Raw genomic sequence first — 15,677 nt, 5'->3', positions numbered from 1 at the left:
GTCCCTCAGAATACCCTCTAACAACTTACCCACTACAGATGTCAGGCTCACCGGTCTGTAGTTCCCAGGCTTTTCCCTGCCGCCCTTCTTAAACAAAGGCACAACATTTGCTACCCTCCAATCTTCAGGCACCTCACCTGTAGCTGTCGATGATTCAAATATCTCTGCCAGGGGACCCGCTATTTCCTCCCTAACCTCCCATAACGTCCTGGGATACATTTCATCAGGTCCCGGAGATTTATCTACCTTGATGCGCGTTAAGACTTCCAGCACCTCCCTCTCTGTAATATGTACACTCCTCAAGACATAACTATTTATTTCCCCAAGTTCCCTAACATCCATGCCTTTCTCAACCGTAAATACCGATGCGAAATATTCATTTAGGATCTCACCCATCTCTTGTGGTTCCGCACATAGATGACCTTGTTGATCCTTAAGAGGCCCTACTCTCTCCCTAGTTACTCTTTTGCCCTTTGTGTATTTGTAGAAGCTCTTTGGATTCACCTTTGCCTTATCTACCAAAGCAATCTCATGTCCCCTTTTTGCCCTCCTGATTTCTCTCTTAACTCTACTCCGGCAATCTCTATACTCTTCAAGGGATCCACTTGATCCCAGCTGCCTATGCATGTCATATGCCTCCTTCTTCTTTCTGACTAGGGCCTCAATCTCCCGAGTCATCCAAGGTTCTACCAGCCTTGTCCTTCACTTTATAAGGAATGTGTTTACTCTGAACCCTGGTTGACACACTTTTGAAAGCCTCCCACTTACCAGACGTCCCTTTGCCTACCAACAGACTCTCCCAATCAACTTCTGAAAGTTCCTGTCTAATACCATCAAAATTGGCCTTTCCCCAATTTAGAATTTTAACTTTTGGGCCAGACCTATCATTCTCCATAGCTATTTTAAAACTAATGGAATTATGATCACTGGTCCCAAAGTGATACCTCACTAACACTTCTGTCACCTGCCCTTCCTTATTTCCCAAGAGGAGGTCAAGTTTTGCCCCCTCTCTAGTCGGGCCATCCACATACTGAATGAGAAATTCCTCCTGAATACACTCAACAAATTTCTCTCCATCCAAGCCCCTAATGCTATGGCTGTCCCAGTCAATGTTGGGAAAGTTAAAGTCCCCTACTATTACCACCCTATTTTTCTTACAGCTGTCTGTAATCCCCTTACATATTTGCTCCTCAATTTCCCGTTGACTATTTGGGGGTCTGTAGTACAATCCTATCAAGGTGATCTCTCCCTTCTTATTTTTCAGTTCTACCCATATAGACTCCGTGGGCGAACCCTCGGATATATCCTCTCTCACTACTGCCGTGATGTTCTCCCTAATCAAGAACGCAACTCCCCCTCCTCTCTTACCTCCTGCTCTATCTTTCCTGTTGGCTGGATAAAACACCTCCCTTCTGCTTCTCACTGCGCCCAGCAATGTCACCAGGGTGACATCAGAGACCTGGGAACTGGCTTGGCTCTGGAACGTTGCATGGTGATTTTAGCCTCCTTTTTTCCATCAAACTGCATTGTTGGAATGGCCCTTTAAATAGTGGGCTTTAAACGCATCATGGGGGTGCGCAGTCTGCCTGCTGCGCAGCTTGGGGACGCAAAATCCAGAAGTTCAATTAAGTGGCTTCAGTTGCATCGTGATTGCTCGGGAAACTGCACAATTTTTTTTTTCCGGGTTTCCCACCTGATTCTTGACTCCCCCTGCTGAGATCCCGCCGCCATGATAAAATCATGCCCATGAAGGTTTGTGGACAGAAAATGTATGCCATATGCAAGTAACAAAAGTATATGTGTAAATATAATTGCAAGGGGTTGGTATGGGGTGGCTAGTTGAGCTGGAGGCTGCGACAAGGTGAAAGTCAAGTTGGGCTGCACATGAGTGTAGGCCATTGATCAAGGTGTAATGGGTCGTGTGAGCTGGACCAGCCAGTGATAGAAAAAAATTAAAGTTAGACTGGCAGTTGCAAATAAAGATAAAATTGGGCTGGAAGTAGGAAAATTAATTAAGATCGGGCCAGGATTTTATATTTGGGCCGAGGGTACAGCTGAGGCTGACCCTCGGAAGTGGGAATTAGAGGTAACGTATCAACTGGATAATATCACATGTTGAGGATGTTCTCAACAATTGTGAATCCCTGCAGTTTACAGACACAACACTTCTAATAGTATATAAAATAGATATAATAATTTGTGCTGCACTTTCCTCTACAGCTTTTCAGTGTCATGAAGTGGTTAAAGCGACATTCTAGATTTCTTGGCAGAAGAATAGAGAACTGAAATTTCTATCCTTTTAATGGAAAAAGTAGATGAGTTAAAAAGTGATGGAATACTACTTTTTACTCACATCTACTTTTTTTTTGCTAAAATTGGTGATGTCAGAAATATTGGATATTGAATAATTTAACAGACGTTAGTGGGTTTATTGCAGTTGTGAGATTGGAGGGATAATTTTGGCTGATTTTTTTTTTAAGTAATGTGTGTAAAAGAAAGAACAATGGCAGTTAGCATTCCTCAGAGGTCTTGATATCAGAAGCTGTAGCTTTTATACTTGAAGTAGCCAATGAAATGGGAAGCTCATTAAAAACAAAAAACAAATTTATGACAGCAATAAAGGATGGTGCAAAATGCAGAATTAAACAGTTGGATGAAAGTATTTGTTAAAAGGCATGACTAAATCATCTGCAGCTTTCCTTTCACCATCATACCAATGATGGCTCTGTGGGCTTGAAAATTGTTATGGCTCATTTTCAGGCACATAATTTACAGCGTACTTCTAGATTGCGCCCGAACCGGGAGGCCTGAGGCTCAACAGAAGCTAGGCCTTGGGCCTCATTTTAATAATTGCTTGCTGGCAACGGCCTTCAGTTAAGTCCGGAGGGGTGGGGCCAAGTTCAGGCCAGCAGCGGCTCGCAGTATTACTGTGGAGGCAGGAGGAGCACTCCTGCTCCACATTGAGTTAAGTATAAAAAACGTAACTGAAGGTTTCGTAGGTGGCCTTCAGCATTCCGTTTAAGGACCGGCCACGTCGGGCGCAGGCAGTCGTGCTGCTAAATTTTCATCGTTGCGCCTGTTTTATGACTAAAATGGGCTCAATAATATTGAATTTCTCCCCATGTCTTCTCAGAATTGATGCTGTGTTTTTCTTTTATTGGCAAAAATACCCGTTATCATCCATTGGAAGTCATTGAGGGTTGATGGTACACCTTGTTGGTTGCTTATTCCAAGTATGAACTTTTTGTTGAAACTTCAGTTAGAATGTTTTTTTTTATTCGTTCATGGGATGTGGGCGTCGCTGGCGAGGCCGGCATTTATTGCCCATCCCTAATTGCCCTTGAGAAGGTGGTGGTGAGCAGCCTTCTTGAACCGCTGCAGTCCGTGTGGTGAAGGTTCTCCCACAGTGCTGTTAGGAAGGGAGTTTCAGGATTTTGACCCAGCAACGATGAGGGAACGGCAATATATTTCCAAGTCGGGATGGTGTGTGACTTGGAGGGGAACGGGCAGGTGGTGTTGTTCCCATGTACCTGCTGCTCTTGTCCTTCTAGGTGGTAGAGGTCACGGGTTTGGGAGGTGTTGTCGAAGAAGCCTTGGCGAGTTGCTGCAGTGCATCCTTTGGATGGTACACACTGCAGCCACTGTGCGCCGATGGTGAGGGAAGTGAATGTTTAGGGTGGTGGATGGGGTGCCAATCAAGCGGGCTGCTTGTCCCGGATTGTGTTGAGCTTCTTGAGTGTTGTTGGAGCTGCACTCATCCAGGCAAATGGGGAGTATTCCATCACATTCCTGACTTGTGCCTTGTAGATGGTGGAAAGGCTTTGGGGAGTCAGGAGTTGAGTCACTCGCCGCAGAATACCCAGCCTCTGACGTGCTCTTGTAGCCACAGTATTTATATGGCTGGTCCAGTTAAGTTTCTGGTCAATGGTGACCCCCAGGATGTTGATGGTGAGGGATTCGGCGATGATAATGCCGTTGAATGTCATGGGGAGGTGGTTAGATTCTGTCTTGTTGGAGATGATTATTGCCTGGCACTTGTCTGGCGCGAATGTTACTTGCCACTTATCAGCCCAAGCCTGGATGTTGTCCAGGTCTTGCTGCATGTGGGCTCGGACTGCTTCATTATTTGAGGGGTTGCGAATGGAACTGAACACTGCAATCATCAGCGAACTTCCCCATTTGTGACCTTATGATGAAGCAGCTGAAGATGGTTGGGCCTCGGACACTGCCCTGAGGAACTCCTGCAGCAATGCCCTGGGGCTGAGATGATTGGCTTCCAACAACCACTACCATCTTCCTTTGTGCTAGGTATGACTCCAGCCACTGGAGAATTTTCCCCCTGATTCCCATTGACTTCAATTTTACGAGGGCTTCTTGGTGCCACACTCGGTCAAATGCTGCCTTGATGTCAAGGACAGTCACTCTCACCTCACCTCTGGAATTCAGCTCTTTTGTCCATGTTTGGACCAAGGCTGTAATAAGGTCTGGAGCCGAGTGGTCCTGGCGGAACCCAAACTGAGCATCGGTGAACAGGTTATTGATGAGTAAGTGCCGCTTGATAGCACTGTCGACAACACCTTCCATACTTTGCTGATGATTGAGAGTAGACTGATGGGGCGGAAATTGGCCGGATTGGATTTGTCCTGCTTTTTGTGGACAGGACATACGTGGGCAATTTTCCACATTGTCGGTTAGATGCCAGTGTTGTAGCTGTACTGGAACAGCTTGGCTGGAGGCGCAGCTAGTTCTGGAGCACAAGTCTTCAGCACTACAGCCGGGATGTTGTCGGGGCCCATAGCATTTGTTGTATCCAGTGCACTCAGCCGTTTCTTGATATCACGTGGAGTGAATCGAATTGGCTGAAGACTGGCTTCTGTGATGGTGGGGATATTGGGAGGAGGCCGAGATGGATCATCCACTTGGCACTTCTGACTGAAGATGGTTGCAAACGCTTCAGCCTTGTCTTTTGCACTCACGTGCTGGACTCCGCCATCATTGAGGATGGGGATGTTTACAGAGCTTCCTCCTCCTGTTAGTTGTTTAATTGTCCACCATCACTCACGACTGGATGTGGCAGGATTGCAGAGTTTTGATCTGATCCGTTGGTTGTGGATTCGCTTAGCTCTGTCTATAGCATGTTGCTTCTGCTGTTTAGCATGCATGTAGTCCTGAGTTGTAGCTTCACCAGGTTGGCACCTCATTTTTAGGTACGTCTGGTGCTGCTCCTGGCATGCTTTTCTACACTCCTCATTGAACCAGGGTTGATCCCCTGGCTTGTTGGTAGTGGTACAGTGAGGAATATGCCGGGCCATGAGGTTACAGATTGTGCTGGAATACAATTCTGCTGCTGGCCCACAGCGCCTGGATGCTGGATGGTATCCTTGGTGTGAAGGCGGGACTTCGTCTCCATGAGGACTGTGCGGTGTTCATTCGTAACAATACTGTCATGGACAGGTAGATTGGTGAGGATGAGGTCAAGAAGCTTTTTCCCTCGTGTTGGTTCGCTCACCGCCATGCCACAGGCCAAGTCTAGCAGCTATGTACTTTAGGACTAGGCCAGTGGACATTGAAGTCCCCCACCTGGAGCACATTCTGTGCCCTTGTTACCCTCAGTGCTTCCTCCAAGTGCTGTTCAACATGGAGAAGGACTGATTCATCAGCTGAGGGAGGGCGGTGGGTCATAAATCAGCAGGAGATTTCCTTGCCCATGTTTGGCCTGATGCCATGAGATTTCATGGGGTCCAGAGTCAATGTTGAGGACTTGCAGGCCCACTCCCTCTTGACTGTATATCACTGTACCGCCACCTCCGGTGGGTCTGTCCTGCCAGTGGGACAGGACATACCCAGGGATGGTGATGGAAGAGTCTGGGACGTTGGCTGAAAGGTATGATTCTGTGAGTATGGCTATGTCAGGCTGTTGCTTGACTAGTCTGTGGGATAGCTCTTCCAATTTTGGCACAAGTCCCCAGATGTTCGTGAGGAAGACTTTGCAGGGTCGACTGGGCTTGGTTTGCCTTTGTCGTGTCTGGTGCCGGGTGGTCTGTCCGGTTTTATTCTTATTATGACTTTTTTTTAAGCGAGATTTTACAACTGAGTGGCTTGCTAGGCCATTTCAGAGGGCAATTAAGAATCAATCACATTGCTGTGGGTCTGGAGTCACATATAGGCCAGACCAGGTAAGGACGCAGGTTTCCTTCCCTAAACATCATTAGTGAACTAGATGGGTTTTTATGACAATCCAGTAGTTTTATGGCCACCATTACTGATACTAGTATTTTATTTCCAGATTTTATTTAATTGAATTTAAATTCCCCAGCTGCCATGGCAGGATTTGAATTCATGACTCTGGATTATTAGTCCAAGCTTCTGGATTATTAGTCCAGTAACATAACCACTGCGCTACCATACCACGTGAGGAAAATTTGGTTAAACAACAGCTTTGCAATGTTTGTTGTAATAGGCGCCTCAATTATGTGTAATTAAGCCAACTAATCAGAGAACTTTATGGTAATTAGATTGCAATTTTAATAACTACAATTATTTTAAAAGAAAAGGTCAAGTCAAAATTTTGCCAGAAAGGGAAAAATTGCACTGACATTTTTATACAATTGTGTTAAGGGCTAATAATTTGATGGATGATAATGGACATTTATTATATATTTATATATAATGAGAAGGCGTTTATTTTTGCCGTGTAAAACTGTATTTCAATGCTGCTGCATTTCAGATTGTCCATATAATTAATAATAATATTCACCAAATGTAAAAACCTATTGTAAATCATTCTACAATGATCACATTTCCTGTTTTAATGTTTAATGCTACCCAGTGCTGGGAGAGGAAGATTCTCAGTGCTCTTGAGCACTGACAAAAAGGAAAAAAACAGAAATATTGTAAATCTGAGGTGAAAACAGAAAATATTGGAAACACACAGCAGACCTATCAACATCTGTAAAGACCCTTTGTCAGGCTCTTGAATGGTGATGTACAGTATACTTTTTCTCTGACTTTTTGGGCTCAGCTCTGTAGCCAGCTGCTATATTTTGAATATTCCATAACATACTTCTATAGAATTGTACTGAAATACATTATTCTCTTCCTGGAATAATATTAATTTGACTTTTAATTCTTTTAAAATTATTGTGGTTTTTAAAATTATATTGCATTTACCGATGATTTCCCTGTTGAATTGGCTTAATTACACATAATTGGTTAATAATGAACATAAAATATGTAAGCTTGCTGAAATGTTAGGAAGGTTGGTGTGGTGCTTTTTAAAGCTATGCATATTGCAAACTGTTAAATACTTTGTATGACATGCCACAAGGTGGCAGCACTTGTTCATAACATTGTGTTAAACTATTTTAAGTACGTGTGACTTTAAAATATGCTGGCCAACATTACTAAAATAAATCTTAATAATAATGAGAAATGTATTCACTACCCTTTATTACATGTAATAATATCTAATGTTTCACAAAACCATGATATACAAGTTTACAATTCTAAGTTGACTAAATATGATAAATCAGTGTTTTAACTGTGGCACCTCTTGCTACTGAATTTCCCACAGTTAAGTAAGACAACAACAACTTGTATTTATATAGCATCTTTAACGTAGTAAAATATCCCAAGGCGCTTCACAGGAACGTTATTAAACAAAATTTGACACCGAACCACATAAGGAGATATTAGGACAGGTGAGGTAGGTTTTAAGGGACGTCTTAGGGGAGGAGGGAGAGGTGGAGAGGCGGAGAGGTTTAGGCAGCTGAAGGCAAGGCCGCCAATGATGGAGCGATTAAAATAGGGAATGCGCAAGAGGCCAGAATTGGAGGTGCGCAGAGATCCCGGAGGATTGTAGGGCTGGAGGAGACTACAGAGATAGGGAGGGGCAAGACCATGGAGGCATTTAAAAATATTAAACATAACTATTTAATTCAGCAAAGCTTAACATACATTAACAAAAGTCTTTTTAATTCCTCTGGATAGAAAATCTAAAGCTTTGAAATAAGTAATATGCATATGGACTCCTGTTAACTGTTAAATCTGCTCCAATTAGTGTCAGTTTAATCAAATCTCTAGATTCCATAAGATTTAAAAGAGCCATAATTTAAAAAAGAAAAGACATAATTGAGACAAGTACAATAGACTATATAAATGTTCTAAGTTTCATCCTGGAATGCAAAGATTACCCCGGCTTCTCTTCACTACAAACCATCTTCTTAAACCCCTCTTCCCTGCTCCCCTCCACCCTCACCTCCAACAAAAAGTGTGAGGAGCTCATGGACTTCTTTGTCACTAAGATTGAGACCGTCTGTTCAACTGCCTCTGCCGCTTCCCTCCCTTCCCCTAGCCCACCAAGCCAAACTTCCCCTAAAGGAATATTCCTTACAGCTGATCTGCAGTAACAAATATTATGTACCTGTCCATTTTTATTTCTATCCTTCCACACTACCACAAAAGTCCATGCAGTTTTTTGAAGTATTATTAAAATCCTCTTTAGACTTTTCAGATGCTTCAAATTCATAGGTACTATGTAAGTCTGCTGCCTTGCTAAAGACTCAGAGCGCTAAATTGGGCCGTGTAGCGCCCGTTGTTTCGGCACGACGCGGCCTCTTTGACATTCAAGATGGCGTCTTGGATGCGCACACATGCCAGACGCCATTTTGGTATAGGAGTTAGCTCAGGCACAGATAACAAACGCTGGAATTGTGTAAAGTAGGGAGAAAATGGATTCAATCAGTGTACAACGCTGATTTAAAGTGATGGACACCATTTTGAGACTTAACGTTCAACTCAACGCACAGTCTTAACCCCGACCATCTGAATGTGTCTCAGAGTGCCTGGAGGACCCTCCACCGGCGCTATTTAAAGGGACCATGCAGTATTTACAGGTTAGTAGCTGGATTATTGCTTCTGGCTGCCAAGACATTTGTAACTGTTTTTGGAGGTCTGCTACACTTGAATTCTAGAACGCAGGGACATAGCCTAACATTTAGAGCCAGGACATGCAGGAGTGAAGTTAGGAAATGCTTATATGCACAAAGGGTAAAGAAGTTTCGAATGGTCTTCTGCAAACAGCAGTTAATGCTAGCTCAATTGGGAATTCCAAATCTGAGATTGATAGATTTCTGTGAACCAAGGGTATTAAGGGATATGGGGCTAAGGCGGGTATATGGAGTTAGGTCACAGGTGAACCATTTACACCTGTTCAAATGGTGGAACAGGCTCGAGGGGCAAAATGCCACCGCCACTTGCTGCCTCCTGATATGTGCCAGCTTCTCCTGCAAGAAAGCTGGACGTGTGTCTGGGTGATGTGCCTATCATGGTTGAATAGCTGCCAGTGTGTGTCGCCTGTGAGTTGTGGGTGGGCGGCTTGCAACGGTGGTAATGTGTAAGGGTGAGAGGATTGAGTACTGATGGAAAGAATCTATTGGTTATGTGAGTGACGGGAGGTGTAGTGCACTGGATGCACAGGATGGAGCAATGGATGTGGCTAGTGGGGTAGTTGGTAGGCGATGCCACTTGACAGTTGACCTCACTCATCTTGTGGAGATGCCAGTGATGGACCTGGGTGGACAAATGTAAGGAGTCTTACAACACTAGGTTATAGTCCAACAGCTTTATTTGAAATCACAAGCTTTTGGAGGTTTCCTCCTTTGTCACTCACCTGACGAAGGAGGTAAGCTCCGAAAGCTTGTGATTTCAAATAAAGCTGTTGGACTATAACCTAGTGTTGTAAGACTCCTTACATTTGTTCACTCATCTTGACCACTCATGTCAAAGCATTGAACTTCTTCCTGTTCTCCATCCATGTTCATGATGCTGTGCGCCTGGCATTGACTTCATCCCCTACTGCCTCCCACTACCTTTTGGGTGTATGTCTGGAGGGCCTCTTGCTCCACCCCCCCCCCCCCCCCCCCCCGGTGGATATAGGATGTCCCTCCTTCTGTCCACCTCTTTCACCAAGGCATCTGGTGCATTAGCAGAGAACCTTGGTGCACAGAGTCTCATATCGGCAGATTGGTGAGGTCTGGCATGCAGATTGGAGGATGTGTAATTTAGTGGTGTGCAACCTTTATTCAATGTTTTAACATCACTCATTAGTATGTAAAAATAGGAATGGGACCTGCATCTGTGCTTTACGTGTGCGATGTCTGATCTCCGTTCAGACTCTGTGCAGACAGCAGGCTGTTATATTCAGCAAATAACAGGTACCTGCTACCTTTAAGATATTTCTAATAGACTGCCTGCCTTTAAGAGATTGAAGCTTCCCCTTGCTGGTGGAAAGTGCGAATTGCATGGTTTCCAACGCAGATTGCAGGTAAGTCCTCAAAAATCTTGTCCTGCCTGCTCAGGGAACATTGGGCGCGGGATAATAGCGGATCGTGCTACTCCCGCCAAAAACAGGCCCTATCCAATTTTTCCCCTCACTTTCTAAAATACACGTGTTGTGAAATCACTTTATTAACAGTATGAAACAAACAGTGGCAACGAAGTCATGAATATGTTACCATTCACCCAAACTCTTATAATAAAAGTACTATCTTCTGGTTTAATGTGCATGTTTCTGTCTATACAGAACACTTATTAGTAATTTGTTTGGAATTTGTAATTATAATTTTTTTTATCTTCAATGAGTTGCATTTCAGAGTTGTAGAATGCAGCATGTGCTTCAGCAGGAAGGCATCAGTTACATTATAATTCTTATGGGACAACGTTAAAACAGTGAGATACTAAAAACCATTTTATAGAAAAACCACTCACACTCAGCACTCACACTCCTTGTATTATCATTAGCTGTGCTGAACAGCTCAATTCATGCAGAAGTTGTAAGATGATGTCTTTTTTTCTTCTTTTTTGCACTTGTTTTCTGACTGGCCTAAAGACTCCAACATTGCTGTCAGCCAGTGTATGAATTTCAGTTCTGCCTTGGTAAATCATCTCCATGAATCCCTTAGGATGAGGAGCTGGCTCGACATCTGGTGGAGCTGGGATACAGGGGAAGTGGAGAGGTGCTGAAAAGAGAAGAGTTTGAAATGAGGAAGGCAGCTGCTGAGGCTACAAGACTTGCTAAAAAAAGCCAGAAAAAGTGAGTATATTCCAGTTCATTGATAAAAGAAAATATTTCATGATTTTGTTCTAAAAGAGGCAAACAACATATGTGTTCTTTTTGGATGTTAAAGTATGCCTATCACAAGGGTGTTGGAAAGGGAGCTATTTTGAAAATGGGGTTATAGCCTGCCTCGTTTAGAAGTAGGCTGTACCGGGTCTTAAGACCATAATGAATGCTATGAGTTCCCCCACCTTCCTCCAACAGTAACCAACATCCAACAGTAAAAAGACATAAAGAGTTACAATAAGGGAGCATTTGCTAGGTTTTGCACTTTCGTATAAATTATGGTAAGCTAATTTTACTATAACTATAAAGACAATGGCAGCAATAGATCAAAAGCAAAATACTGCAGATGCTGGAAATCTGAAATAAAAACAGAAAATGCTGGAAGTACTCAGCAAGTCAGGCAGCATCTGTGAAGAAAGAAACATTTCAGGTCGATGACCTTTTGTCAGGACTGGTAATAGATGTTGAGCAGTAATAGATGTTGAGTTCTGCTACCTTTTTTTGCGAATAAGACCTACAAATACAAATACATGATATCTTACTACTCAATTTACCACATTTGATAATTTCAGAACACTTTATACAGTACTATGCAATTATTTACTTAAAACAACCTTTTTGTACATATTGAAACAATTATATCAGTTTTCAATTTAAATGGGAAAATCTAAGGATTAACAGCAGTCAACACTGATCAGAAATAATAAAAACATATAAAAAGATCAAAGTCAAGAAAAGCCCCTTAGGTATATAGGTGTTCTTCCCTCTAGTACCCTAACTACCCTACTCTAACACCCAATTTCATCTTAAATGCAAAGAAGTTTTTATTAGTGTTTCTATTATCTTGTGGAGATTGAGGGCCTGAAAACCCACAGCCCAAAACCCTGGCATAAATGCTGGGATGCACCCACCCCTGACCTTTGGCACTGAACCTGCCAAAGTTCACAGGTTAAATTTAATTAAAGAGGGCTGTCATGTTCCGTAAAAATTCTTGTTTCTTCAAAGGTCAAGATGGGACCACTTTTGCCATTCAGCAGGCTGGTAACCCCGTTTTCAGTCACCGATTTCCCGTCAGGCTGGAAACGTGGGTACCCCCAGTCTGGATGTCCTGACCCCTAGCCACGCCCTCTCCTAAATTACTGGGCTTGATTGGGGCAGGCAGAGGCTCCACTCCTTACGAGTCCAGGGGAAACTGTCAGGGAGGGCCAGAGTTACGGTTACACCAGAAGGGCCACAGATTTTCAGCCCGACTTTTTCCAAGCTTTTCTTATAGCTCATCCCCTTCCACTTGGAATAATTATGGTCGTTTTTCTCGGCACACGTATATCCCTTTTATAGTTTGGTGGGCAGAATTGCACACAGTACTCCAAATATGGTCTAACCACTGCATTGCACAACCTCAGCATAATCTCAGTAGACTTTTATTCCATTGTTCTGTCTGTACATCCCAGTAGTTTATTACCTTGTCTACAAATTGTGACTATTTCATGTTGATAGTATGTGCTGCACAAATTTTCTCCCTAGTCTCTTTTTAACACCCCTGGATACAGTCCCCACAACATATACCGCCCGTGGTTATTGCGGGCAACTGTCTATACGGGGCAATTAATGCTAGCCATTCCTATAGATGTCAATGACAAAGCATTGCTTATACCTTATTAAGCACTCCAGCTATTTCAGGCAGATTCAGTTCTTCAATCAGCACCTGGTTAAGGTAGCATTCATTACCTTTGCTACTCAATCTCCTGTCATTAGTGCTGGGTTACAGCTTGCGTTAATCAGTACTGACTGCAGCAGCAAACTTGGCCGGTAAGAGGAAAGTTATGAGCCCAAAAATTGACCTCCTAAACAAGATGATGAGCTGCTGAAGCTGTGCCAGCGTGACCTAGCCCAGTATTCCAGTATTCCAAAATCTACTGGCGCCAACTTACAGAGACAGTGTGAACAGCTGCTTACTGAATGGCATCAAAATTCCAACCCAGACAGAAAGAGGAAACATGAGGGAAAGGATGGGAAAATGGAGAAGGCACTTGTGCGTGGTTTCAGAATGCACATGGGAGAGATGCACTTATCAGTGGCTCTCTACTAGCCCAAAAAGCCAAGCAGTTGGCTGAAGCACTTTGCAGGCCTGATTTTATTCCCTCTGAAGGGTGACTTCAGAGGTGGAAGTCTTGGTGCAACATAAGGTTCCACCAGGCACACAGAGAAAAATTAACTTAGATGCCACAGAGTGAGAGCAGTGATTAGAAAATGTGTTGCCTGGGTTTCTCAAAGCCTGTGAATCCCGGAACATATTTAATTGTAACGAGACTGGTGTTTTTTTATAGGTGTGTTGGCTATGACACACTTGCCTTCAAAAGTGAAGCTATACTTGGCCAAAACAAAAGCTAAGGAAAGACCATGACTAACTGTGAAAAATGTGATCTGCTAATGGTTGGCAAATTGCAAAACCCTCGCTGTTTTAGAGGAGTTCATCACCTACTTGTGCTTTATTGTACGAATCAAACTGCCTGGACGACCGCAGACATTTTTTCTGAATGGGTACGCTTGTAGGATCGCAAGCTGAGGGGTCACAAATTTGTTCAGATGTTAGACAGCTTTTCTGGACACCCTCACGTCTATGGGATAAGGAACATTCATCTTATATTTCTCCCTGCCAACACAACTTGTATAATCCAACTCTTATAGCAGAATTATTTTAGATCAATGAGAAAGAAGTCATTGAAGAACTGTACTCTAATGCAAAACTGACTGCATCCCAGTGTGTAAAAAAAACCTCTGTTAGATGCTGTGTACCTGTTGAAAAATGCATAGGACTCTGTCAGTCAACAAACAATCCAGTGTTGCTTCAGGAAAGCTGGATTTTCTATTGGTAAGGAGGAAATTGTGGCAGAAATTAACGCTCTGATAGAATCAGATGGAATGTCAGATGAAGAATTCTCTCAGCTGTGTCACCTTGGTGACCACGACACTCCGCCTGACACCGATGATATAGTTGAGGTGGTCGACGCAATATGAGCTGGTGTCACGGACAATGACGATGAGGGAGAAAGGGACCCAGATGAAAACAGTGAAGAGATTATAGTAATGGCGGCTGTCGTTCATTCAGCGGTTTTATAATTACGGCGTGCTATGGAGCAGGTTCCCAATATAGAGCCAGATTGGGATGCGCTAAGAAAGATGGACAAAGTTTGGTGTCCATACTGCCAGGAAAAAGCAATACAGATGCGGATGACAGACTTCTTCGCCGGAGACAGATCGCTGTGGTGTAAACTGTAAAGTAAAATTCAGTACAACTACATGCTCTGTAACCTATAAGTTAATTTTTTGACCCTTTAACAAGTGTGCATAATTAAAGTTTATGAAACTGCATACACGCAGGTTCCTTTGTTCACTGGTAATTTGGGTCCATTTGAAATGTCAGGATAATGTTTGAGAAATGCTACTTGCTTTACCGTCCACCTTGTATAGCCGGCAATCCATGTTAACACGAACACGATATAAGCAGTAGGGGCTGTATATGCCATTAGGCCAAGGACATTTGTTTCTTCTTAGTCCTTTCATATTGCGTAGTATCACTGCCACACTGACCTAAAGCGTCTCTAGGATTTTTGATGTATTTTAAAAATTGATGATTAAAAAGTCTGATAATAACTTTTGTTCCAGTTTTTCTGCCTCTCTTGCCTGTCTGCTGCTTGCCACATTGGCACAATTGAGATAATGAACTTCCAGTAAAAGGGCCCACTTTTACCTTCAAGAACAATATGCTCATCCATGTTTCAATTAATAATTTAATCCTTTTCCTGCCTGTGCATTATCACAGCACTTAGGCTGCAAGGTTGTGGACACTTGGGTGTCTCAGTCAGTTTTTCGAGTCACTTGTCTGTTAATCTTATTGAATTAAGAGTCGATGATGGGCTTTAATGGAAATAGGTTCTTTGAGAGTAAACAAAGTACTTACTGGACCACTGGTTAAGTAAGTACAGTTGAAGGCCAACCTATTTACAATAGCTCGGAGCTATAGATCCTGGAAAATCTTAATAGCTTGAAATTTCTGCAGCAATGTCTACACCTGGATGGGACCCTGCTCACATAAGAAAATTAGAACATAAGAAATAGGATCAGGAGTAGGCCATACAGCCCCTCGAGCCTGCTTCGCCATTCAATAAGATCATGGCTGATCTACCTCAACTCCACTTTCCTGTCCTATCCCCATATCCTTTGATTCCCTTAGTGTCCAAAAATCTATCAATCTCAGTCTTGAATATACTCAACGACTGAGCATCCACAACCTTCTGGGTTAGAGAATTCCAAAGATTCATAACCCTCTAAGTGAAGAAATTTTTCCTCATCTCGGTCCTAAATGGCCAACCTCTTATCTTGAGACTATGACCCCTAATTCTAGACTCTCTCATGAAGACTTTCCTGTGGTTTAGAGAATGTAAGGGCTTTTATAAATGGAAGAGAATGGAATTGTGAAATCTCTTTTTCATATAGTGAAGTGGTCTCTGTGAAATAAGTAGAAAATATTCTAGTTGTATTTAAAGAAAAAAAT

General features: G+C 43.0%; 1 protein-coding gene across 1 annotated transcript in view; it reads left to right on the top strand.

Moving 5' to 3' along the window:
• Positions 1–15,677, top strand: part of cfap299 (cilia and flagella associated protein 299) — a 603,791-nt gene that overhangs the window by 25,997 nt on the left and 562,117 nt on the right. Inside the window, exon 2 of the mRNA XM_068003909.1 lies at positions 10,962–11,092. Coding sequence (XP_067860010.1) covers positions 10,962–11,092 — 131 coding nt within the window. The remainder of the gene's footprint in view (positions 1–10,961; positions 11,093–15,677) is intronic.

The sequence above is a fragment of the Heptranchias perlo genome, chromosome 1 (genome assembly GCF_035084215.1).
Source record: "Heptranchias perlo isolate sHepPer1 chromosome 1, sHepPer1.hap1, whole genome shotgun sequence".
NCBI lineage: Eukaryota > Metazoa > Chordata > Chondrichthyes > Hexanchiformes > Hexanchidae > Heptranchias > Heptranchias perlo.
This window is presented reverse-complemented; position numbering and strand designations above follow the sequence as displayed.